Genomic DNA, 27,802 nt, shown 5'->3' with positions numbered 1-27,802 from the left:
ATGTTGGTGAAGGGCTTGGCTGCATAAGAGTTGGGCCCTGTGGCTGCTGTGTTCTTGCTGGTCCTTGTCGAACTAAGCTGCCGTCTGTGTACAACCCCTGTGCCGATGTGGTTGGGTATGACGTGGACCAGTTAACTGGCATTGTCCAGTCCCATCTTGATGTGCATTCCCATGCCTGCTCTCTAGAATGAGGAGGTGCGCCGCCATCTTGTCTGGCCAGGGGGTCATTTTACCTGCTGCATGACGAACTGGGCCCAGTCTCTGCCTGCATGCTTAAAAGGGAAGGCTTGGACCGTCCCTGCACCTCAGGTACAGACCTGGGAGGCAAAGCGCCCTTGGCCATGACACTGGTAGTGCTATTACTGCATATAGATGCCCTTTCAGGAGCGAGCCCAGTGTTAGAGCAGAGCCCCTCGGGGAGAACCCCGGTACTAGAGCCTTGCGGCCCCTCAGCTGTGGGACCGGGAGGATCCTGGGAACCCTCGTCCTGTTGGCCGGTAGCTCTCGGAGCCTCGGTACCCTTGCTGGTTTTAGGACCTGGAAGGCCCCTCCCGCTTGGACACTTCTCAGTGAAGGAGTCGGCCTTGCAGGGTGCACAGGGGATCAGTGCACCTACCTTGGGCCTGGTCTTCCTCCTCACAAATGCCTTGATGTCTTCTGATGGTGATCTTTCCAATAGCTCCCTCCACCTGGCTAAACGATTCTTCAGTGCGCGCAGAGTCAATGCGTTACACGCAGAACAGCCGTCAAAGCTTTGGTCGGGCCAAGGCACCGGAGGCAGAGCGCATGGTGATCCGATGTGGGGAAAGAAACCTCGCAGGCCGGACACATGCTGAAACCCGCCGTAGTCCACATGCGCCGGGGAGAAGCGTGGCCCCAGAGTATTATATCTGATAATTGATATGTACAAAGAAGGGAAAAGAAAATATCCGGGGAAGAGTGCGTGTAATTACAAGGTGGCCTATCCCAGGAGCGCTGGTGAAAGCGGTCCGTTCCCGTCAGGCCGTGCCCCCTCGTGCTTCTAAATTTAAAGGGGAAGACAATGTGTTCTGGTGAAAAGGGTTAAGTTTCCCGTCCCGAGCAAGGGGCGCCCATACAGTATGGAGGAAAGGGGACGGGACGCACGAGTGTTTTATTTTAATTTAAATAAACACCCATTAAGCAGGTCCCCTGGTCCGAGTCATACTTCTGGTTCACTACAATACATATGTCAGCGGGCCAACAATATAGGAATCCATCTGATGTATTACAAAAGAAACAGTCAAGTCATAACTTAAAAGATAAGCATTGTCATACAAAGATCAATCGCAAACCCAGATAAGTTACTAGCTTGGTGGGCTTGGTCAGTGAAGTGTAGCTTGAATTCCAAGGCACAGTGAGCTCTTTGTCTGGATACTTTTACCACTTTGGGGTACAAATAAAATAAACGGTGGGAATGAAAACATTTGCGACTTTGCATTGTAAGCTACTGGGGATATACCACGTGAGCTGCATACAAAAACATTTTTCCGTCTGCTGTGCTACAAGGAAATAGGGCCAACCAACTACAAATCTGTTTGACCTCACTACAAAAGGAAAAGTTCAGCCCGAACTGATGTCAACGCCTTCTTTACACAAAATTAAAAAAGCATCGGCTGCACTCTTTGGACTATCATTTCACCAAATGAAGAATCAAAGACAGATTGAAGAACAGTTTGGCACAGAGGTATACATTACCTCACCTTTATGTGACAAGCTTTGGACAGCTGTCAAAAACATGCTTCCATGAGCCAATGCCCCCTTCACTAAAACTATCAGAATGGCTCTAAAAAGTACACACTTAATAGGTCAGAGTGTGGATTACACCCTCAAACATGGTAAATGCTGATGAAGGCAGTTTTTGGAACCACGCCCAGAAAAGTAGAACATTAATCCACAACAGGGGTGTTGCTAGGTCTGGAAAAGGTCCGGGGCTAGGCTAATGCCGGGACTGTCGGGTCTCGGGGCTAGCTATCCTTTTGGTTGTAGCCCCTGAGATTCTATCTGGGGCTACAACCAAAAGACCAGGGGCTATAGACCCTTCAGCCCCACCACACCCTAGCAACGCCTCCGATACACAACATGCCCGAATCAGACATTCCCTAGGGACTCAAATTCTTCCTGGAACAAAAGAGATTTGCTCACAGCATTCAGTAGAAACAATTGGTTGAAACCACCAGACTACTTTACAATCTTACAAAAATGCCTTTCAATAAATGTGGAAGAGAAAGTCCAAGAAACAAATATTTACAATCTGTTTACAGTGACCTCTTATTTAAAGTAATATATATCAGATTACTTCAACTTTATTAATATTTGATTAATGCCATCAAAAAACCAAAAAGGTCCTGCAACCATGAGCCCACATAAAACTTGTAACAGAAGAAGTCCAGATTGGGGCAATACACCCTGAACACTCAGAATAGTAAATGTCCTTTTAAACAAGCAGCAAATGAGATGGTTAGGGCATACATCATACATGTAGGTAGAACATACAGGATGTGTACAGAAGGGAGGTGAGTAACCAGGACCCTGTAAAGCACACAAGAACTAAAACACTTCTGTCGGAGCAAGAGAGATATATGTATACCCCTATTTATCAAAAGTATACGTTTAGTATTTATAAGCAGTCAAAATATCACAAAACATCAGTCACTCTGGTAGTGTATAACGGTATTGAAGCAAGGAGTGCCTACCATGTTGATAGTTTCCATCATTGGCGATGATTTAGCAGCACTAAGTCTTGCACTATCCATTGCATTCTAGAGGAAAGATGGAAATAAATACACAAATCAAAGTTACAAGGATGCTTCCCAACTAAAAAGTAGAACAACTCATTAGTTCAAAACAAAAGCACATTTTGACTTGAATTTTTAAAATATCTCTAGGATTCAGAATGAATCTGAAAATGTGTCATGTATCAGAATGGCATAACGTAGTGTTGAATACATTACTTAACTCTCTGTAATGTTCTTTCTGATGGATGCTCCTCCAACGGATTTGTTATCTTAGATATATTCATATCCTGCTTTGCAGTCACAGAATTGTTTTTGACAGCAGGGGCGCTGTGCGACATCTTCAGTGATGTCCCTTGACGATTACCATTCCCTTGGCCGGACGGTACGTCGATGATAGCAGACATAGAATGCACAGTGCACATTGCATCAGTTCCTAGTTTTTCCCTCTTTCTGCTCAGGTGTCTTGAGGAACAAATAACCTGAATGGGTGTTGAAAGAGGTAAGTAGTAAAAAAATGCACCCACAGTTCGATGGGTAGGCTGGGAGGGCAATGAGGAATCCGTGGGAGAAACATCCATCAGAAAGAACATTACCAGGGGAAAGTAATTTCTTCTTCTAATGGTTTGTGTCCTCTCGTGGATTCCTCATCTTATATAGACTCCTATAGCAGTTTTGTAGGTGGAGGTGGGAGAAGTGGATTTTTGTACAATTTCTATTAGCATGTAATATTGTGCAGAACTACACTCGCAAAGCGAGCTACCAGGCCCGGCAGTTTGACTAAGCAGCAATGCTCTGAAAAGTGTGTATTAAGGAACAAATTGCGGCTTTGCCAATGTTCTGCACTGGTACACCTCTTTGGAGAGCCGAATTGGTTGCCACTCCTCTGGTGGAACGGACTCCTAGAATTTCAGGGTTATCTTTTCCAGCAATGGAGTAGCACTGCATAGGATGATCTAGGGTGACGCACGCCGACATGAAATTGATAGTAAATTCACTGTGGCGGCCATTTTCGGCTGCCACGGTGAAGAGAGAAGGTAAGAGCCCCTCTTCTTCTGCCTCGATCTCCGGCTGTATTTCAAGCAGGAGATCGAGGCAGGTATCGTTGGAAAGGGGAGATTCTCCCCTTTTCAGCGATACCTTGTGTGACAGCATTGCTGGTCACGGATCGGGCGCAGAGCTCAATCTGTAGCCAGCAATGCGCACTAGACCACCAGGGATCTGTTTTGGGAGCGGGGGAAGGGGGAGCTGCTTACAAGCCCCCAAAGCATGGAGCCACAGAGCTGGAGACCCCTGGGGGCAGTGATCATCTGCCTCCAGGGGTGAAAATAATTAAAAAAAAAAAAATATATATATATATATATATATATATTTCGAAGGGAGGTGGGAGGGGGTTTGGGGCCCTGGGGCCCACTAGCCACCACAGATTCTGGCAAAAATGGTGTTGTTGGAAAGGGGAGATTGTCCCCTTTCCAACGGCACCATGTATAATGCATTGCTGGTCACGGATCGGCGCAGAGCGCTCGATCCGTGAGCAGCAATGGCCACTGGACCACCAGGGATACGTTTGTGATGTGGGGGGCAGGGGGGTTGCTTACAGTAAGCAGCCCTATCCCCCCCGGCCCCCAAAGCATGGGGGCACATATCTAATAAACCGTGGGGGCAGATGGCTGACCATCTGCCCGCAGGGACGGCGGCAACAATAAAAAATAAATAAGGGACTTTTGGGTGGGAGTGGGGGGGCCACTAGCCACCAGGGATTTATTTTACAGAAAAGGGGGGTGGGCCTCTCCCCCTCACCCCAAGGAGAAATGGGGGCACCCTTGTAGTCCTCCCTGGGGGCAGATATCTGCTCCTAGGAAGGGGCATCTGACCCCAGGGAGGGCTGAATGAGATGCCCCCCCCTGCATTTGGGGTGGGGGTGTAGAGGGTCACCCCCATTACAATTAGAAAATTACCTGGCAGTTTAGGGTGCCCCTCAGCCCGCCCTAAAGTGTAGTGTACCATTTTCCATTTTTTTCTATGTTTACAAAACTTGCCTTAGCGCAGAAGGGCACATTGTTGTGCCAATCTGGCCCCAGGGTGTCCAAGCCTTACTGCCCCACCCACCGGGGGGTCTGTCCCACACATTTTTGGTGGCCCTCTCCCCCCCCACCCCAAATGGAGGGGTGGGGGTGTACCTCAAGCAGCCATTTGTGGGAGGCCCAGGGAGGCCTGTATGAGGTGCTCCCACCACCCATTTGGGGTGAGGGCCCCCAAAAATAGTGGGACAGGCCCCCCAGTGGGTGGGGCAGTAAGGTTTGGGCACCCCGGGGCAAGATTGGCACACCAATGTGCCCCTCTGAGCCAAGGGGAGTTGGGTTACCAAAGGAAAAAAGTGAAAAAGGTGGAATGCATTTTAAGGGGGGCTGTGGGGCACCTCAAAGGGTCGGGGAATTTTCTAATGGTATGGGGTGTTGACCTCCCCCCCCCCACCTGCAATGGAGTGGGTCCATGTCATGCAGCCCTCCCTGGGACCAGATATCTGCTCCTAGGAACGGACGCCTGAGCCCAGGGAGGAGGGCAGGACAGCCCCCCCTTATCTGCCCGCGGGGAGGGCCACACGAGATGGGCCGCCCATCCAATTGGGGTGGGGGTGGAGAGGTGCACCCCCCTTCACATTAGAAAATTCCACAGCGGTGTAGGGGGCTCCTCCGCCCCCTCTAAATGGCCGCCTGCCATTATGAATTGTTTTCTTTGTTTACTATACCGGCCTTGGCACAGAGGAGCACATTGGTGTACCAATCTGGTGCCGGGGTGCCCAAACCTTACTGCCCCACCCACTGGGGTGGCCTGTCACACCATTTTTTGGGGCCCTCTCCCCCCCACCCCAAATGGAGGGGGGGTGTACCTCACGCAGCCGTTTGTAGGAGGCCCAGGGAGGCCTGCATGAGGTGCCCCCACCATCCATTTGATTATTTCAACATTGTATAGTATGCGGAGAGCAGATTGCTACTGGGTGGGTGGGAACTGGGCCTGTAGTGTTGGTGGAGTGAACGGGAGTGGGTGCTCTGGGGAGGTATTGGGGTGGCCAGGGACACACTTGCCGGGTAGTGCACAAATTGCCCCCCAGACCAGCTGAACAGTGCGGTTCCCCTTGGAGGGCAGTTTGCCACTAAGCCATCCGTACTAGCTTTTGTTTGTGCTGGGGATAGCCATAGGCTCATTGGTCTTATTCCCATTTCCTATCAGTGTGCAGTATAGCCTTCCCTGGTGGTAGATGACTCGGATATGCTATGTATCTGGTGGAAGGAATCGAAAAGTTTACAGATAGCGGCGGGCAGACAGTGTGAATGTGTTATTGGTAGTACTGAATGTAATTCTTTGTTTCCTTTGCAGTTGTGGCTACTGGAAAGCTTTTGCTGGCTTATGTAAGTACTGCATATGTTACTTTTGTGGATAGCTATGGTAATTTGGGAGTGGATGGTTACTGTGGTGGGAGCATCTGTGGCTGCAGTGTCAGTGGTGTGGGTGGGAATGGGTAGTGGGGAGGTCCTGGGGGCAGTGATGGGTGTGCCTTGCATTGAGGAAGGTGGCTGCTTTGCAGAAAAAAAGAGTTTGCTAAACATAATTAGCAACAATTTTGCAAAAACTTTGTCTGGTAGTAATGCAGACTGTCATTTCTTCTGAGCATGCAATGCACACTTGATACAGAGCTCATTCCTTTTTTTAGCAACGGTCACCGTTTCTGTGGTCCAATTTCAACAGTGGTCCCAGTGAGCCCCGCCAGGGTCCCCATTCTTTTGCAGGAGGCAAAGCAGTAATGCAGGGTAGCTAGAGGGGCAGGACAGTCGGGGGAGGGGGGGAGGTGATGTCACTGGCCTTGCCCGCCCGTCTCCCATGTGGGTGTTTTCTCCCCCAAGTACAGCAGTAGGTGCAGGGTGCCCCGGCATGGTCCCCATCCCTTCCTGGAGGGGAAAGCTGTAGCGCTGGCCAGGCAGAGAGATAGGAGGATTGTGGTTGATATGTGTGCCCATGGGTGCCTCTCGGCCTATTTAGTTCAGTGCCCCCAAGGTCACCAGTGGTCCTGGAGCTGTGGCCGAAGGTCTCACAATGAAACTATTGAAAATTGCCTACATTTGTGGTGAATGGCGCACATTCTGTCAGGGTGCCTATATTCAGAGCGCATACAAAGCACACTTGCTGTGGAGTTCTTTTCCTCTGTCAGAATACTTACCCTGCCGAATTGTAATGGTGCTGCATGTGCAAGTCACCGTACCACCGTGCAGTGCAATCGGTGACCGACAGGAGCACGAACCTTCTGTGATGACAATTGCGCCAGCACAACTGTGTCATTGCCAGAAGGTGACATACTGTGTTCTGCACCTCGTTCCCCCTAAGAAGAATGTGCCATTTATGTATCGACCTACTGTTATATCACATGAGAGGTGCATGTCAGAATGGGGGGAAGTGTGTGTCTGGGAATGTTAGAAGGGCCATTTGTTGACGCAATAGTTGTGCTATTTGGTAAACTGTAGGTCTGACCATATTCATGGGGGTTTACTTGTTTCCATTTCCTAGTGAGGATGAGGGCTGTGTAGATAATTGGATACTCTTTCATCCAAAGGGCTGCACGATTTTTCTGAGGGCCAAACACATCTGGGTCTCAAAGGGATGACCTCCCGGTGCATTAGTTTGGGGTCAGAGGGAAGCGCTTTCACCAGCTCAGAGGAGCCATTAGCGATGTCCAGCCAAAAGGAGATGCACCCCCCCTGACCTTACAGTGGTGCACCTGGGAGGAAATTATTTGGCGTCTGTGGGAGGGGAAGGGATACAGGAGCTGCTCATGGAGGAACTGGAATAGATTTCACAGAGGTTTCCAAACACTGGTGGCTTGGTCCCAGATGATTTCCAGGAGGTTTGTTTTGTGCTGGGGGATGCCATACACCCACTGGTCTTATTTCCATTTCCAATCAGTGTGCAGTCCAGCCTTCCGTGGTGGTAGATGATTGAGAAGTGTCATGTATCTGGTGGAAGGAACTGAAAAATGTACAGATAGCTGCCAGACAGTTTGGATGTGTTATTGGTAGGCAAAACACTGAATGTAATTTTTTTATGTTTCCTTTGCAGTTGCGGCTACTCAAAAGCTATCGCTGACTTATGTAAGTACTACATATATTACTTGGTAATGTGGGGGTGGAGGGCTACTGTGGTGGGAGGAACTGTGGCTGCAGTGTCAGTGGTATGGGTGGGAAAGGGTAGTGGGAAGGTTTGGGGGCCAGTGATGGGCGTGCCTTGCATTGAGGAAGGTGGCTGATTTGCAGAAGTAAATGTTTGGGCGACATAAGTAGCAGCAAACTTTCAGAAATGTTTCCGGTACTTATGCAGATGGTAATTTTTTCTTTGAATGCTATGCACACTTGGAACAGAGCGCATTCCTTTTACTGCAACGGTCACCATTTCTATGGTCCAATTCGAGCAGTGGTCCCAGTGAGCCCCACCATGGTCCCCATCCTTTTGCAGGTGGAAAAGCTGTAACACAGGGTAGCTAGAGGGGCAGGAAGTTGGGGGGGGGGGTGATGTCATTGGCCTTGGGCGTCCGTCTCCCAGGTGGATATTTTGTCCCCCAAATTCAGCAGTGGGTGCCCCGGCAGGGTCCCCATCCCTTCCTGGAGGGGAAAGCTGTAGTGCTGGCCAGGCAGAGATGTAGGGTGGTGGTGGTTGATGTGTGTGACCTTGACCGCCTCTCTGCCTTGGTAGTCGAGGGCCCCCAAGTTCACTAGTGGTCCTGGAGCTGACGCCGAAGCACTCCCAATCAAAGTGTCTAAAGTTGCATCCATTTGTGGTAAATGGGGCACATTCTGTCTGGGTACCTATATTCAGAGAGCGTACAAAGTACACTTGCTGTGGACTTCCTCTGGCAGAGTAGTCACCCTGCCAAAGTATAGTGGTGTAGCATGTGCAAGTCACCTTACCACCATTCAGTGCAGTTGGTGGCCCACAGGAGTAGAAACCTTCACTGATTACAATTGTGCCAGCACAACTGTTATTGGCACAAGGTGACATACTGTCTTCTTCACCTCTTTCCCCTGAAAATAACGTGCCAATTAATTATCGACCTACTGTTATCTCACATGAGAGGTGCATGTCCGATTGGGTGAAGTGTGTGTCTGGGATTGCTACAAGAGCCATGTGTTGACGCAATTGTTGTGCTAATTGGTAAACTGCATACTTGGCCATATTCATGGGGGTTTTCCGGTTTCCATTTCCTAGTGAGGATGAGGGTTGTGTGGATTTTCGGCCATTCTTTCATCAAAAGGGCCGCACGACTTGTCCGAGGGCCAACCACATCTGGGTCTGGAAGGGATGCCCTTGCGGTGCATTGGTTTGGGGTCGGGGGGATGCACCTTCATCAGCTCCGAGGAGCCATCAGAGATATTGAGGCCAAAGGAGATGTGCCCCCCTCCCTGACCTTATAGTGGTGCACCTGGGAGGAAATGATTTTGCGTCTGTGGGACGAAAGAGGGCACGGGAGCAGCTCATGGCGGAACTGGAATGGATCGCAGAGAGGTTTGCAAACACTGTTGTGGCCTGGTCCCAGATGATTCCCAGGATAGATTGGAGAACTCCAGGGAATGCAAGGGCTATCAACTCTTCGGTGAGGAAACTCAATGGGGAGCTTGCCAGACTGACAAAGGGGAATGACAAAATTCGAACTATACACCATGGCTTCATCAAAGGGGAGGTGATGTTTCACAGACATGGGGTCCACCTTTCAAAATGAGGCATGGACCTTTTCATTGAAGACATTTTGACCTTTGCCCAGACGCTACTGTGCGTGGGGGAGGCCAGTGTTAGGCAGAATCCAGTGCAGTTCCCTTAGGGAGCAATACACCAGATTAGGACCACAAGTGTGAGCAATAAATCCCCTTTGGTATCAGTCTGTACCACAAAGATTTAGTTGGTAGCTGTGGCTGAGCAGTCAGACTTATCTCAAGAGGGTGATGAGCAGTATTCAGGGTTTACACAATAGGTCCACTGGGCTATGGAACAAGGAAACACTGACCAAAGCTTTGTTAAAAAGTAGATATATATTTATTTTATACACTTCTAATGAAACACATGTATCACAGTCATCAACCAAGTTAAATTAAGTCAAAAGGAAAAATATACACACTCCCAAGTTAAATTGTTGACCAAGTGAACCAGAGTGAAAACTGAGCAAAACGGCACAGTGACAACTACACACAAGGGATCCTCTAAAAATTCCTTACAAGGGAGGGAAAGCACAAGTTATCCAGAAATAGGTTCTTATACACCCTAGCAACACTTCCCATCAGATTGTGAACCAGTTCAGCAAGACAGCGCATCAGTATAGGCAATACTTAAAATTAAAACTGAGCAAAATGGCATTTCACAATGATTAGAAAAGGGAAGGAAGGGGTGGTTGTAAGAAATGGGTGCATCAATGCAGTTCTCATCGAGAATCAATCTAAAGACAGCAGATCTAACAAATGTGACCAGAGCCAGTAGGCCGGTGCCAAAGTCAGTGGTACAGGGCAAGGGCCCAGGAGAAAAATGTTCTTGTAGCTGGAGTCAAGTCTTTGGTTAACGATTTTGGAAAGGTGGATGCAGAGGGCGAAAGACAATGTTAAGAGAGAGAGGCGGCCAACCCAACAGGTAGATAAAGGATTTAAAACACCTTTAGGGCTACCGCGACGAAAGGGTGGCCTTGCCGAACAATGTACCTTAAAATGAAGGAGTGGCTCCTGCGGTGGCGGTTGTTCCTGGTAGTTCCTGCAGTTCGTGTGATCCAGCAGAGGGAGAGGCTCTCGTCGTGGAGGAAGGTTCGAGTTACTGCACTACCCAGAGAAGAAACCAGCCGCGGTGCTGCCCGACGAATAAAAGGAACGCTCCTTTAAATCGCAGTCCGGGAATGCGATTGGCAAACTGGTTGGCCCCACCAGCTCAAGGGAAGAAGCCTCTTGCAGATGAAGATCTTCTCTCGTTGTGTGGAGAAAGGTGGTGAGACGCTGCAGCAGGGCTTCACTGGTGGTTCAGTCGTTGCAGATGTCTTTGGCTTCTCTTCTCTTCGGCTTCTTAGTTCCAGTGGCGACGTCTTGCTCCTCCAGTCCTCAGGACCCTGCTTTTATGCAAAAAGATCCCCATTCATACAGCCTAGCTGTCACTCACACAGTGGAGTGGTCATCTTGGCGGGAGGCCCTCCAGCCTATCAGGATAGAGTGTGACATGGGTTGCTGAGGCAACCCTGTCCATGGGTCCTACTCCCCCTCCCACACAATGGACCCACCCCAGACTCCGTGGCGCCGGGAGGAGGGCTTCTGGGCAGAAGCACGCCAAACGGACGGACAAAGGATCCCCGACCTGGGTTAGGATTGCAGAGAAAGACACGAGAAAGAAGTTATATTAAAGTTCTGGCAAATAAAACCTACCGGAGCAAAGTTAATATTAAAATGCAAACGGCGGTATGTTAGAGGCCGTCAGAAAATGTGGTAGCCTCGAACAATGGGAAAATCCCATAGAGAAATATTTGCGGTCGAATATTTCTGGTAGTAACCACTGCCACCAGCCAGAAACTTTTGAGAGAGGGACTGTAGGGTACCCTCTCGAAAATGAACATAGGGGAAAAACTATTAACCCCTTGCAGTACCTCCATAGTAAGATGGGTTGTACTGGTTAAGTTCATAAAAATGTACTAGTAAAGTCAATGGGGACGTTACATGCCCTGGGAGATAGTAGTCCGTCCCAGGGTATGGAGTCTATGTTTGGGGGTTACTACGACACCCCTGTGTCACTGCACTGAGGCTGCTGTGCAACACATGTGAATAAAGATGGGTCCTATGGGGTTGAGAAAGATCCCATAGGCATTAAACACAAAAATAGACTAGAAAACACATAGCAAAAATGCCTAAGAGTGGGAAAAAGAGTCTCACTCTTAGCAGGTAAAAAGAAACAAACCCTTCAAATCCAGCAAAGCTGCTGGGGGACTCTATAGGTAAGGGAAATTAGTCACAGCATGAGAATTCTCCCTAACAGCCAGTAACTGATGGACTAAAAATGTCAGTAAGTATGGTGACTGCGATACTCCCACTTCCTTGCAATTGATTTCTGTGCATGGCATGTCAATGTATTTTGTATATGTCGATTGCTGCTTATTTCTTTGCTACCCATCACTTTCATCAACCTAATTCCACTTGCTTGCCCTTGCATTAATTTCGTCCTTGTGACCTTCCCCTTTCCAACACAGAACCCTAGGTGAATATGCAGGTGTTTTTGTCAAATGTGTGCTAGCAATTGTCTGGAAGGGCCTGCCATGTAATTTTCTTATCTTCACTGTCTGTGTCTTGATTGCCTTTGGCTTTTCAACTCACCCAATCACTTATATGTTGCATGGTTGCGCCTCACCTCTATTTCCCATTCACCAGCATCCCATGGAGGAGGGCATGGTGCAACGCACATTGGCTGTTTGTGCATTGGTAGTGTGAGTGCAATCTTCGTCCCTACACTTGTATTTGTGTAATGTATAGCGCAAGAGAACATCGTCGGTAGCGTTTTTGTTGTCTTTGTTTTAGGTGCAAGTGTGTTATAGCTGTCTACCCACTTGTGGGAAAGCAGTCAGCTGGTCCTTAGCATTTCACATTAGTGTTTGCAAAATAGTACTCCATTTCTTGTAGTGTGTTGAGAGTACCTCATATTGCAGAGGGCTGCTACAGTATCTGAGCAAAGTCTGGACCTTTTGGTGTACTTGTGTGGTGTAGGTTTGTGGCACTGAATACCACTAACTATACTACGTTCCATACTTTGAGAAGAACACATACTTATTGTTTCAGTCTTCATCTGGTCTTTGGGCAGTGAAGGGTTCCATAGCGACAGCACTCATGGCTTCTCGTCGATAAATGTCTGGTGAAGAGGCTTTAGCTGCAGTGATGGAGTCTGCCTCGGGCACAGAGGTGGATATGCAATCTGAAACAGATAGTGCTTCTGAGGGTCAGCAGGAAAGTGATTGGGGAAGTGAGCTTTCAATGGATGAAGGTTCCAGCACCACCGCCTCCTCCTGAGGATGACAGAGTACATGTACCTTTGCGCACACTTCCCACACGCAAGGGGATCTGGAAAGGGGAGGGGAAGTGCAGGACGTCCACGCAATGTGCCAGTTCCTGACATGGCTGAAGAGTCGCAGTGGGTGCTTCCAGCAATGGCTCAGCCTGTTGTGCCCCCTTGTACTGGTATATCTGGGTGCACAGTGAATACAGATGGGTTTCAGCCTATTGATTTTTTCAACCTTTTTGTTGATGATGGGTTCATTGCAGATGTGTGTTGGGGAGAATTCTCATTCAAAGGCTAATTTCCCTTACCTAGTGAGTCCCCCAGCAGCTTTGCTGGATTTCTGGAGTTTATTTTTTCCACTTGAAAGAGTGTGAGCTTTTCCCCCACTCTTACCCACGTTTTTCCATGTGTATTTCATCTGTTTTTGTGATTGTGGACTCTGGAGTACACTACTTAAGTAGCCCCATTCTTTTTTGTGTCACACAGCACCTCCAGTGCAGTGACAGGGTTGTCTTTTAGACTTCACACCGACTCCATTTCTGGGGCTGACTACTGTACCCCAGAAAAGGGTAAAGTTGCCATTAACTTTACATAGTCATTTAACCACAGATCCATTACACCCCATCTTAAATGGAGTATTGGAAAGGGTTACTTCTTAGCCCTTTTTATCTGTACCTCCTAGAGCCTTGTTTTGCTCTTTTAACACTTAGACTTGGCTGGTGGCAGTGGTATCTACCCTAACTTTTCTACTGCGTTTATACTATATAAACGTTGTTTTAGGCTATTATATTAGCCTCGAACATAAACCCGCTTGACCAAATACTCTTTCTTTTGGCTCCGGTCGGGTTTATTTGCCATTTCATTTTGTTAAAGTCCTTCTTGTGTTTTACTTTGCGTGGCAAACCAGGTTTGCCTCCTTTGTTCACTGTCTTTTGGCGGGCTTCTGCCAAGAAGCCCCCCTCTAGGCGCCTGGGTGTCTAGGTGGGCTGAATGTGAGTGAGGGGTGTAGTCACCCCCTGCACAAGGTATCCTAGGAAACCCAAGTCACACTTTGCCATGATTGGCTGAGGTGGTTGTCCGGGCTGGACAACCCCCCTGCTGCGTGATTGACAGCCAGGCTGTGTGAATGGGGGATTTTCGCATAAAAGGCAGGACTCTTGGGCTGGAAGGCAGAGTCGCCACTGGAACTACAAGGAACCGAAGAGAAGCGGAGAAGAAGACGACTGCTGCAACTATCCCTTCCCGGTGAAGCCCTGCTGCAATCCTGAGCTATCTACCCTTCGATGACCAGAGAAGATCCAGTCCGGAGTCTTCTTCCCTTGAGCCTGGTGGGGTCAACCAGCTAATCTGCCACAGCCAGAGGATCCTCTTCATGGTCGAAATCGCTGCACACTGCTGTAGTGGTCCGGAAAGCCATCTGAAGAGCCTCTCCTGTTTTAAAGGAGCGCACCTTTTATTCACCGTCGCTGCTGCTGGCTTCATCCGTGCGTAGTGCAGACCCCTCCAGACGTCGTCCTTCTCGTCACCAAGTCCGAAGCACCAGGAACCGTGGGTCTGCAGGAAACTATCAGGAACAACTGCCGGGGCACCAGCTTCTTCCTTGAATAAGGTACTGTGTTCTGCTTCGAGGAGCTAGCGTGAATCCCTTTTCTCCTCCTCCAAGGCTTGCCCTTGTCTTCCCTCCTTCTTATAACTTTTGCTTCCTCTGTTGACAATATCCAAGTACTCCTGGCAACGTTGAATCTTGAACTGTCCGACTGTGTGATCCTCGACAACAGGAACCCGGTTCCACTTGACACTGGCTCCGGCCTATTGACTCGTATTTCTGTCAACTAGTGCTCTCCGATTCTGTCTGCCCTTACAAAAGTATTGCCTATGATTTCTGCGCCCAACTCCCTCTCGTTAACTCAGGTGCTAAGTGTGTTTTTGCCCCGGTAACATTTCTTGCCGCAGATGCGCGTATCTTTAGTAAGACCGAACTGTCATTACTGTCAAAAAGTGTTCGCATATGCATTCCCGGTAACGTCTTTTGTTTCACAACACCGGTCCGTTAAAACATAGGGTACTTACATTGAGTTATTCTGTACCAAGTGAATTTGTTGTGTGTAGTGTATTTTATGTGTGGTTTTGAATTTATAGAAGTGTTGTGTTTCATAACAGATGGTTTAAAGAATAAATGTACTTATATTTTTTTACCTGAAACCTTGAGTGAGTGTTTGCTTGAGTCACAGTAATTGTGGTCCCTTTGTATAATCTCTGCTACTGCTCATATACTCTTGAGATAAGCCTGGCTGCTCCGCTACTGCTACCACTTTAACATAGTAGTACAGGCTTGTACCAAAGGTGAACCTGTATTACCACTTGTTGTCTTAATTGAGTGTAGTGGTCCCTAAGGGTACAGCACAGGATTCTGCCTAACATTGTGGTCAAGCAAACCAATGTATACCCTGCACAGTTCTTGAGGTCAAGGGGTCCCACTCAAACCCCAGTCCAGAGCACATGCGTGGGTTCCCACAACCAATGTCGAGTTGAGAACATTTTGGGCTCTCATTCTGCTCATGGGAATATCGCAGAAGCCAACTGTCTCAATGTACTGGTCTACTATAGCGGCACATTCTAGCCCCTTTTTTCCAGCTATAAGGAGTAGAAATCGGTTTCAAGCAGCACTACACCGTATGTTGCATTTCAATGACAACTCGGCAGCATTACCCAGAACTGACCCAAACTTTGATAGGCTCTTCAAACTCCAGCCATTTCTGGAGCACTTCAGTCAGCAATTTGCAGAGGTGCATGTTCCTAGCCAGAACATATCCATTGATGAATCGTTTGTGTTGTTCAAAGGTCGCCTAATGTTCAGGCAATACATTCCTAGCAAGAGAGCACGATAAGGGATCAAAATGTACATGTTGTGTGAAAGTACCACTGGGTATGTCAGCAGCGTGAGTGTCTACACTGACAAAGACCCACCCTAAACGCTCCGGGCTGCGCAGCCCATTTAGAGACATGTGAGAAGATAGTTTGGGATCTTCTCACACCATTGCTCAACAAGGGTCACCATTTGTATGTAGACAATTTCTACACTGGAATTCCACTGTTCAAGGAATTATTGAAAGTGGGCACACTGACATGCGGTACAATCCGCAGTAACCGGAAAGGCTTCCCCTGACAACCTGTGTGTAAGAAGTTGGCCAAGGGAGAATGTATGGCATTGCGGTGGGATGAACTGTTGGCAGTGAAATTCTGTGACAAAAGCGATGTGTACATGCCAAGTACTATTCATGATGAAAGTACTTCAGCAGACACTCCGCGCGGGCAGACCCGCCAAGTGTGGCAGCCCAACTGCATTCTGGGCTACAACAAGTACATGGGTGGAGTAGATAAAACCGACCAAATGCTTGAGTCATACCGTGCTGAGCGCAAGTCGCGCTTCTGGTACAAAAAGTTGGCCACACACATTGTGCATATTGCAACGTACAATGCGTATGTGGTGTACCGGGCAGCTACTCCATAAAACAAACTTGCTTTTCTGAACTTTGAAACAGAAGTTGTTAATTCTCTGTCTATGGGCCATGTAGAAATTCCCTCCTTTCAAGAGGTAGAAGATGTGGCCAGATTGCAAGTGCAACACTTTGGTGATTATGTTCCTCCCACAGCAACAAAGTCACAACCTTACAGAAAATGTAAGGTGTGTACAAAACAAGGAAAGAGGAAGGATACTCGGGTGTACTGTCCCCAATGCCCTTCCCACCCAGCCCTCTGCTTTCATCCTTGCTTCCTTTTGTATCATACAAAGGAAAAATATTGGGAGATTGACTGATTTCCGAAAATGCCCATCATTCCTTGAAGGGGACCCTTAGGCTCTGAATTCCTGCATGTCTTAAAAAGGAATGGCACTCCTGCTCCCTGGACTGGAGGTGTACCTTCAATAAAAATGCAACAGAATTTCAACTCACTTCACTAGATTTAGCGTGCTTTCACGAGCATTGCTAGTTCTGCTCCCTCTACTTGAGGCCTGCCTTGGAAAGGCACACCACTGCTGTAGCTTTCCCTTGAGCCGTGCCTACGAAATAAATGGCAGTCCAGCTCCCTCAGCTCAAGGCCTGTCTTGCAAAGGAACGCAAATCAGGCTCCTTCCATTACAGGCCTGCCTCTCAAAGAATATTCATTACGGATCCCTCCACTTGAGGCGTGCCATGGAGAAGAAGGGAAAACCGCTCTGGTTCAGTACCCTTTGGCGTGCTTTGGCAAGCAATGCTAGTCCTGCTCCCTCCACTTGAGGCCTGCCTTGGAAAGGCAGGCCATCCCGGTACCTTTCACTCCATGTCTGTCTCAGAAGGAAACATCAGTCTAGCTCTGACTGCGCAAGGTGTGACTTGCAAAGTAACGCCATTCAGGCTCCTTCCACTTCAGGCGCCTCTTGGAAAGGAATGCCACTCCAGCTCCCTCCACTTGAGGCAGGCCTTGGAGAAGAAGGCAACAGAACTCTGGGTCACTTCCCTTTGGGGTGTCTTGGCAAGGCAAGCTAGTGCAGCTTGCTGCACTTCAGGATTATCGTAGAAAAAAAACGTCAGGGAAGCCCCCTTTGCTTCCGGCGTACATTGGAAAGGAACACTATTCCGGCTCCTTCCACCTAAGGTTTGGCATGCAAAGAAACACCAGTCCCGCTCCCTCCACTCGAAGGGTGCGTTGGGGAAGACCGGAACACCATTCAGGTTCCCTCCACTCAAGGGGTGTCTTTTGAAAATAGTACACGCCACTTTGGCTCCCTCCCTTGAGGTCCAAGTGTCATGAAAGTGGTACTTGGACACAAACTGTATGGCGGCGGTGTCTTGCATACCTTGTAACATCCTGCCTTCTTTATTGTTTTACTGTAAGTAATGTTATGTGTGGTGTAAGTGACATGTCTTCTGTAGGAATGAATTGGATACGATTGGTGTGTGAATAAGGTAAAGCTAGGTAGAACATGCAGATGTCATTTCTGTGAATGCACTTTCCCAGCACTGCAGAAATGATTGCCATTTTTCAGGGTGCGTTTTGTGTGGGTACGGTTGAACATATGAATGTTTGAACAGAGTGGCTAAGGGCATACTTGAAGTTGGTGTGGAAGACAGCGCCTGTAGGGCAGGTAGCCAAGTGAGCCAATATGCACTTGCTATCAGTGTCCACATACCATTGCAGGCACAGAGAGATTGAATGCAGACACATTTGCTATGCAATTGCTGACAAATGATGTACAAGGTATTGCTAGAGAGACAGTTGCATTGTGAGTAGATGTGCACGTGCTATAAGTGTGTATATATGCTCAATTGTAGATACGCTTGCTCTGGCGTAAGTGATTTGGTAGAAGCGCAACTGCTGAAATGGATGCCTACTGACAGCAGACACGAAAGGGGTACGAATGGCCAGTGATCTGGTGGGTGCCTTGTCGTGGCATCACTGCTCACAACGACGATCCTCCTTGTGCTACACAAGGAGGTTCGTCCTTGTGCTAAATCCCACCTTGCCTGTGCAATAGCATTGTGACTGGTATGTATGAGAAGTGTGAGGAAAGGTGCATTTGAAATGGCTTACTGACAGTACTTTACTGTTTCCTGAACGCACTAAAGAGAACTAACTGTACAAATTATGTTCCCATTGTCGCTCAGGAACGACACCCACGCACGAGAGGTCTGACTCTCATTAGGACACCTGTGGGAATGCAGGAAGGTAGGACATGTGTTATTGGCAGCCTATTTCGATGGGTGACCAGATTGAAATTTGCGGGAATTGTTTATTTCCAGCAAATTTCAGATCAATTTCCCTCTGCCCACCCACTGAAACACGTCACCGACAACAGATGTCATACCTTCCCGCGTTCCCACAGGTGTCCCAACAAAAACTGTACCTCACATGTGTGGGTGCACCAATCTAGCAGCAAAGGGAAAAGGCTAATCCACTGGTAACCACAAAAGGGTTTGGGGAGATAACCTACAGATTTGGCCCTAGGGTGTCCAAGCCACCAAGGAAAACTGGGAACCCCATGCATTTATGAAAAGACGGCAACAGTGAGAACCCACAGAGGTTCAACTTGCACGAAGTGGACCAGAATGTTTTACCCGGAACCCCCGACAAAGTGAAAAATGTGGGTTTTTTCGCCTGATTTCTGACTTTGCGGGGGTGTCTGGGTAATACATTCTGGGCCGATTTGCGCAAATCATACCTCTGCGGATTCCCACGGGTGTCCTCTTTTCGGAAATGCATGGGGTTCCCTGTTTTCCTTGGCGGCTTGGACAACCGAGGCCCATATCTGTATGGTGTGCCTGTCTGCCGAAAGTGTGAAATTCACGTGTCAAAACAGACTTGGGGTTACCTGTGTTTTAGGCTTTCCCCTTGGCCCCCAGGTAGGTGCACCCAAACATGTGAGGTACCGTTTTCATGGGGACACCTGTGGGAACGGGGGAAGGTAGGCCATCGGGTGTTGGCACGTGTTTCGGTGGTTGAGCGGAGTGAAATGTGTGGAAATGGTGTATTTTTTTGCCACATTTTTGACTTTGCCGGGGCTTCTGGGTAATAAATTCTGGGCCGATTGGCGCAAGTCAGCCCTCTGTAGATTCCCACGGGTGTCATCTTTTCGGAAATGCATGGGGTTCCCAGTTTTCCTTGGTGGCTTGGACACCCTAGGCCCAAATCTGTATGGTGAGCACTTTGAGAAAATTCATCAAATTCTGCTGTCTGAAACGACTTGGGGTTAGCCGCGTTTTTGGGTTTCCCATTTGCCCCCAGGTAGGTGCACCCACACATGTGAGGTACCGTTTTCATCGGGACACCTGTGGCAATGCGGGAAGGTATGACAATTTGTTGTGTTTGCGTGGTTTTCATATCATTTCGATCCATTTGCTGCTGCCCTTTGTCACACAACCCTTTCATTTCCCAAATGTGACCTACATTTAGTCGCTGCTTTTGGGCACCATACACTTTTGTAACCTGCACAAGTCACCTACCCTGGAAAAGGTCTGCATGTGCTCTATCAAAAAATGTATGCTTGCCCTTCCTCACCACATTGGTTTTCCCGATTTACATATGCTAAATACGCCTGTTCAGGCCGTAAGCATAAAACTCCTACGTACCATGGCTCTGATTTTTTGGCTTGTGATATTGCTTGTTTTGTGAAACATTACAAAAAATGTGTGATTTCCTAACTGCAACAGTCGGGGGAATGTAGCGGAGCATTGTTTTTCTCAAAATTCATAGAAGCCATTGCCGTACCAGGCCAACCATGTCCACTGCATACCTTTTTTTCGGTCATTTTCCTGCTTTTTCCCCAAACTATAGAAGTTTCCCCTACCTACTTCTTGCCCGACCTGCGCAAATCACCCCTTCCTAAACTTGGAATTTTGTCTACTTTTCAGAAATGTATGCCTTTCTGTCCTCCAATTCAGCTTTCCTACCCTTTTCTTCCATTCCGTCCACGCATGTCCAATTGGTAAAAATGGCCAAAATTGCCTACCTCTCACAAAACGGGTGAAAACCACTTAAACTATTTTTTTTTTCGTTTCAACTCAACTTATTCTTGAAAGCCAGGAAATTGGGGAATTCAGCACAGCAAACCATTTGTTCCTAGCTCTTACAAGGAAAAAAACCACAGGCTTCTTTGTACATCATTTTATTAGCATTTTTTGAAAAAACCCAAAATATTCGCCCTTTTTGGTTACGTTTCTCTCACCCACCCTACAGCAACCTAGGAGCCAAATTTGTCCGAGATATCTCATGTAACAAAAAAGTTACAAGGCACTGAATGGCGACATATCGAAATCACCAAAAAAGGCCTTGGCACTGGGGGGGAAAACCCATGGCAGTTAAAGGGTTAAAGATGAATGCCACCCCCCTCCACATTACCTATTGCCACAGAAGATAGAGTAGCCCTCTGCGACAGCGGTCTCAATTATGGGACCACTGGAATCTAAGATCCAAGTTTCCGTGAGACACATGATGTTGATGTCTCTATCCAGGATAAGGTTGTGGATGTCATGTGCATGTTTATTTAGTGACCTTGTGTTTAGGAGACTCCATCTGATTTTTTTTTAAACCTCCGCGTGACAGGGTGTTTATTATTCTCAGTACCCGCTTGGGTCGTGCGGCAGGAGTGTGTGAGAACCGTGCTGGGGTTGTTTTGCACCAACTGCATGGATTTCGGTCCAGGTGAAGCAGGGGTGAGCAAGGGGACATGCTGGCTCACACTGTAATCAGCCTTATCCAATCTTGCCTGTACGTATTTCACAATGCTTGCCTCCCTGTGGGTACATTGGAGCTCCAGCCACAGATTGAGCTGGTCCGGATAACCCATGCCACCAGTAAGACCCAAGTTATGATTGAGACTAGGTATCGCATAATGCTGAAAGTGAATCGAAGTAGGGTGGGGGGCTGTGGTAGGGTTTTGTAGAGACGGGCAACTGCAGACCTTACCAAAAGGTCTGGGAGCTGGACGCTGAGCACGTCGATGACCGGCGAAGACCAGGCTTGACTAAGGTGCACCGGCGCTGGTGTGCCTGGTCACCCAATTTGTCTGGAGCTAGGGCTGCTGGGTGATGTAGTTCCCAGACCAGCACTAAGAGTCTAAGGCTGGAAAAAATAAACCTAGATGCTGCTTCTAAAAGTGAGTGTCCAGCCACTCACTTGAAGCGAGGCTCAAGGTTCAGCACAAGAGTCATCTTAAGAGCCATCACCAGATGTCTTCTCGTTCGGACAGAAGCGACAAGCCACAGACCTTTCTGAGTGGGGATGGATGGGAGGGTCGATGAGGAATCTGCGGGAGAAGAATCCATAGAAAGATCATTACGGTGAGTAATTTCTCCTTCAATGAATTGCCTTTCTCCCACAGATTCCTCATCTTGATACACTCCCCAAGCAGTCAGAATGATAGAGGAGGGCAGAAACTTTTAAACAAGTAGATTCTGTAGAACCGCCCTACCAAACCGTGCATCAATTTCCCATGCAACATCCAAAGCAAAGTCTCCAAGAGGAACCTCTCTATGGGCTGTAGAGGCAGAAACCCCTCTGGTTAAGTGCGCCCTGATGTCCACTGGAAGCTCCCTGCCTGTCGATTGGTAACACTCGGATATGCACACAAAAATCCAACCTGACAGGGTTTGTTTGGTTATGGTAAGACCTTTTCGAGACAAAGAATGGGCCACAAACAACTGGTCTGACTTCATGAGTGCATAGGCTCCAATGGAGACGACATCAAGTAGGTCAAAACAAGATTAAGATCCCAATCCGGTACAACAAAAGGGGATGGCGGGGGCTAGGGGGTGGTGACAGGGCTGTTGCGCTATTCGCCGAATGCAGCACCGAGCACACGCTCCAGAGGCGAGCTGGGTTCCGGGATGAAGAATCAGCAAAAAAATGCCTGGTTTTTGAAGAAAATTGACGCAAAGTTGTGAACGGTCCTGTTCACATATGTGCAAAATATGGTGCAAAACCGCACTGCGGATCCAAAGTTGCATCAACTTTTCTACACGGCCCTGTGCAGCCTCAGCATGGAACACGCCCAGGGAATGACAGCGTTAATTGCAGAGCAGATCGTGGGCACACTATAATAAGCCCGGCAGACGTCGCAGGGATCCCAAGACCGCCAGACACCAACTCATTCGGGAAGGCTGATCCCAGTCGAGAAATAGCGGAGAAACCTTTTACCTTTTGCTGCCCGGGTGATGGCAGAGATATGTGGGCCAAAGAACACGCGGGAGAACATTCCTCCAAGACACACACAGCAGCTAGAGCCTAGACCTAGGCCCCACTGGAGGAGCTCGCAAGGACGGACATGGCGCGGAGGCGTGCCGCCGCCCCTGCCTGCATAGCACATGAAACGACTGGCAGCGAGTCACCCGGACGGCGCGACACTGAGATGAGGTGGATCTGTTCGGGAGCGTCATTCTCCGTGCGTATGGTTACTCACAGAGGGGACAGCAAGCAGTGGATCCCGTGTGACGCACTGGCCAAATATAAAAAATAAACAATGCTGACGGACGTAAGAGAGGCTTGGCGCAGCGCAGCACGAGTAGCACGCAGCTGTGGGAATATTTAAAGCAGCGACCAAGTGGAACATTGCCAGGCCACAAAAGCACCTGAGAGCGGAATATGGAGCGTTTGTGCCAACCCTGCCTCCCGCAGCGCTACCCGAGTGACCTTGGGAAGGCACACAGCTCCGAAGTCTGGTGAACGCACCAGAGCTCCAATGCAGAGCGACAGTAGTACCAGGTCCGAATAGCCCATCAGTACCGCAGAGCACCCCACGTGCAGTGAGGACGAGGCTAAAGCAATTTGGTCCTCATTACACCAATTAAGAAACTGGATCATCCGGCTCCACCGACCCACGAAGCACAGATTCATAGCGCCAACACATAACATGGACTGATTCATTGGTAGAGGAGCACAGAGGGATACATGAAGCAGGAGTGAGTGTGAGGACACAGCGGGGGGCATATTGAACGGTAACGCCGGAAACTCTATTCACTGCGGTAGAGTGCATAATTATCCAGGTTGCATATGCAAGGTCTAATGACTCAACGAGCCCCATAGCCTAATACAGGCTGAAAGCGACGAATACCACATTTAATGAGCATGCACTGCACAGTGCACGCGGACTACGCGATGACCATAACAATTGCAGAGTCCAAGACCTAAAGCAAAAATATTAGATCCATAAACTCTGCAAATGCTACGGCTGTACAGATCCAGAGACAGAGGATACTTGGCATCCAACACACCGTCAATTTAGGGAAACGCCATGCCCCCTTCTGTGACAGGCAGACTTAGTGCCTAGCCCGCCAAGCGACGCACCCACGATGCGCATTGTATAAGCAGACAAAGGTGGGAAGCCCCACTGCCCTACACAACGAAACACGTTGCAGTGTTTTAGTTGCATTTTCAGGTGCAGTGCACTACCACAGCATCCTAATACATCCACTATAGAAGACCGAATAATCTGGCAAATTGCAAAGGAGCATATAGAAAAAACCAGCAGCAAAATACCAATCGTACTGAAAAGTAACTGCCTTGGACACCACTCTGTGCCAATACCCTCAATCACACTACTACCGGATCCCCCCCAGCAAACGGGGAGGACGCCGCAGATACAGATCCATCTCAGGAGGTCAGCAGCGTATCCCAGAAACACCTAAAGAGGAAACAATAACATTAACAGTACAATGCCCAAAGGAGCTGCTGCTACGAAAGCAGGATCTATAGATAGGTTCACGAAACCTGCTACAAAGGAGAAAGTTATGAGCAACATCTCTGCGGCCCAAATGGCCTCGCCACCGCCACCGGCACCACAACCATCCATGGATCTGCTGGGGGTCTACAATACCATGCAAAAAGGGTTTGCGGCTCTCAACGACAAACACCAATTTAACATCGATCCGGAGTCAACTTGAGAAAGCAACAAGCTGCATCACCGAGGCCGAGACAAGGATTGGCAAGGCTGAAGATACCATTGAAGCCCTGCAGAATACAGTCACCAATATGGCCAAGGACCTGGGTACAGTCAAACTGAAACGCAAAGACTTAGAAACGAGGTCATGTCGCAATAACATACGCATTATTGGAGTTTCCAAAGATGCACTCAAGGGTCCAATGGAGCTGGCTGTAGAGGAACTACTTAAAGAACTGCTCGGAGACCCTGGATGGTCGGCAATGTTTGTGGTGGAACGGGCACATAGATCCCTGGCCCCTCGCCCCAAGCCTGGTGCATAACCGAGGCCGATAATAGCCAAACTTATCAATTACACGGACAGAGACCTGGTATTACGAGCAGCCAGAGATGAACACAAACTGAAACTTGGATCCAATGTACTCCGCATATTCCCAGACTACCCCCGGTCGGTGCAACAAGAACAAACAACTTTCTGGGGAGTGAAGAAGATGCTCTGTGAGTGGAAGATTCCATATGTAATGTTATATTCGGCCAGACTACGCTTGCAACATAACAATAAGGCCTATTTTTTCACATTTCCTGAGGAAGCAGTCTCCTTCCTTGAAACAAACATCCCTATACCTGACAAGCGGCCCCTGGATGGAGAAGAGGCCAATGAGTGAAATGCCCTGGTGACACTACTCAGTGAGGGACTGTCTCACCGTAGCGAATAACAGTGATGAGCATGAAATGTATAGAGGGCACCTCCTGTTTTGGTACAGTATTGTAATGTTTTTGATGTAACACATAGTCACAATTCATTATGAGAGATAGTAAAATAAATAAGATCAACCCGCAGCGAGGGAGTTATGAGCAGTATGCCTGGCCCCGGCCATCGCCGAAGTGACCCCCCACATGCAAGTGCAACAGTTAGATAATGGGTTAAAAGTGAGGGAGGGAGGAGGTGGGGGGGGGAAATTGCATAGTTTAAGTTCAGGGAACTATGAGGGTGGGGTAGGGTAATAGGGGAAACAGTTGGGCTGTTAAATTTAAAATAATGCACAGACCGATGACGTTTTATTACGGTAACAGTACAATTTCACATCAGACTATGGAGACAGAAGCAGTGAAAAACAGCCCAAACGGCTAGTGTGAACTCCGAAGCAATAACATTGATGAGCTAGAATGTCAGGGGTCTTGGAAAGCCGATAAAGGCACGCAAAGTGAGTGATGGCGTATGTTAAAAGGTTGGGTGCACGCTTACCATTTCTTCAGGAAACACACTTATTAGGGGAGCAAGCAAGTACATTTGCACCAGGGGGGGGGGGGGGCACCGTTTTTACACTTCTTATTCATCCAGAGCCCGGGGCGTCATAACACTGGTGCACAGAAAAAGACCATTCACTCACCTGGCAACAGATGCCGACCCCAACGGCAGATATGGTGCACAGCAGATTGTGCACCTCAGAAATTTCACTGGTTAACATATATGGCCCCAATGTGGATGACTCGGAATACTATACTGAGGTGTTCCAGAAATGCGCTAAATACCCAACTGCTCAAATCATTTGCAGGGGGGGGGGGGCATCAACACCACATTAGGTATGAACCTGGATAGGACGTCACATGCCCCAAGACCTCTATCTAGTGCAGCTCGTGAAATATGCATACACATGGCGCGCCTACACCTTCTACTCAACGGTACGCGACATGCACTCTAGGATCGACCTCTGGTTGGAAAACACAGGAGGTGTTAGGCTGGACATCGGAAACTTCATTACTACCTAGAACCCTATATCTGACCACCCCCCGATACTGTTAACATTGACCATCCTAGAGGTAACCCCACAAAGAACCCCATGGCGATTTAAAGTGGCAGCATTGACAGACCCAGCATACAAAACGAGTCTGGCGCAACACATTCACGAATACTTTGAACACAATGATGGGTCAGAAAGTACTGAAGAGGTAACATGGCAAGCTTTCAAGGCTTATATAAGAGGAGTCGCGATGTAAACTGAAATGGGGGTACTTAAGGACATACCTTGGGAACTGGAAAGGAGGGAAGGGGAGGTAGCCAAACTCCAGAGACGTTAAGCAGCCTCCCCGTCAGCACACACAGCGTCAGCAATCAAAGCAACCAGGCCGCAGCGGACTGAGAAATACGCTACTTCGACAAACCGGAGCACAGAGATACGGTGAGCAAGAGAGACCAGGCAGGCTACTGGCGTGGCTGGTCCGGAGCGAGAGAGGAACCACGGATATACCATGTATTACTGGGACAAACAGAGTTGTAGTAACGAGTCAGAAGGCAGTTAGCAAGGTCTTCTTTGACTTCAATGCCAAATTGTATTCACCCCAGAGCATAGCCACGAACGAGGAAATAGACAGCTACTTATCTAAGATACACACCACTCGGATATCTGAGGAAGCCAGGAATACCCTAGATACGCACTTAACAATGAGTGAAATCAAGGAGGCCATAAAGGCTCTACCGGGCAGGAAAGCACCTGGCAGCGATGGACTAGGTGCAGATTTCCATAAAGAGTTCATAGACATATTAGCTCCTCGCCTTCTCACAATGTGGACTGAAACCCTGGAGCTGGGGAAATTGCCAGATACTACACGTGAGGAAGTCATAACCTTGTTGCTCAAACCAGGGAAACAACCAGAAGACTGCAGCTCCTATCGCCCTCTATCCCTTAAAAACACAAATGCAAAAATGTCTGCAAAGATTTTGGCCACTCGACTCAATCCTCCAATGCCATATGTGATCCATGAGGATCAGGCAAAGTTTGCAAAGGTCAGGTCCACAGCGACAAACAGCAGCCAATGCTATAATAACCTGGCAAACATCCCAAAAGATACATAAGGGGTTGCAATAGCCTTGGATATGCAAAAGACTTCCGACACTGTGTACTGACCTTTTCTATTCAAGGTACTCGAAAACTATGGATTCGGCCCAAATTTCATACAGTGGGTCCGTGTGCTCTACTCACAACCTTATGCAAGGGTATGTGTAAAAGGGGTGTTATCACAAATACTGGAGCTGGCTGGAGGCACGAGGCAAGGTTGCCCGCTATTCCCACTATTGTTCGCTTTAGTGATTGAACCGCTGGATCACTTACTCAGAGCAAGATTTGGCAAAGCAGGGATACCACTGGCTGGCAAAAGAGAGCTGGTTACCCTCTACGCCGATGATATTATGTTATATATCAGGAACCCAGAGAGGTATATGGCAAGAATACTGAAAGCAGTGAGATAATTCGAGGATTACTCTGGCCTGAAACTGAATGCAGCGAAATCTGAGATATTCCCATTAACAGATTCAACCACACGCCCCACTGATTTGCTTGGTCTTGAATGGGCACCTAACACCGTGAAATACCTGGGAGTAGACGTAGCACAGGCTACTCAACTAACCCGAACACTTAATTACGGGAAACTTGAGGAAACTCTCTGCACCAAACTCCGCCGTTGGGGGCATCTTCCGATCTCACTAATGGGGCATCTAGCATTGGTCAAAATGATCATAATCCCAAAGCTGTTTTACTTATTCAGCACAATACTAGTGTGGCCGGGAAGATCCTTCCTCTCTAAAATACAGGGA

General features: G+C 48.4%; 1 protein-coding gene across 2 annotated transcripts in view; it reads right to left on the bottom strand.

Moving 5' to 3' along the window:
* The window catches only part of ECPAS (Ecm29 proteasome adaptor and scaffold), a 3,148,361-nt gene that overhangs the window by 691,547 nt on the left and 2,429,012 nt on the right, over positions 1–27,802 (bottom strand). For both annotated transcript variants that reach the window (XM_069630810.1, XM_069630809.1), the window contains exon 36: positions 2,715–2,780. In XM_069630810.1, coding sequence (XP_069486911.1) covers positions 2,715–2,780 — 66 coding nt within the window. The remainder of the gene's footprint in view (positions 1–2,714; positions 2,781–27,802) is intronic.

Source organism: Ambystoma mexicanum, chromosome 6q (genome assembly GCF_040938575.1).
Source record: "Ambystoma mexicanum isolate Mex_15411 chromosome 6q, UKY_AmexF1_1, whole genome shotgun sequence".
NCBI classification, from domain to species: Eukaryota; Metazoa; Chordata; class Amphibia; order Caudata; family Ambystomatidae; genus Ambystoma; species Ambystoma mexicanum.
Note: the sequence above shows the minus strand (reverse complement) of the source record. Positions and strands in the feature narration are given on the sequence as shown.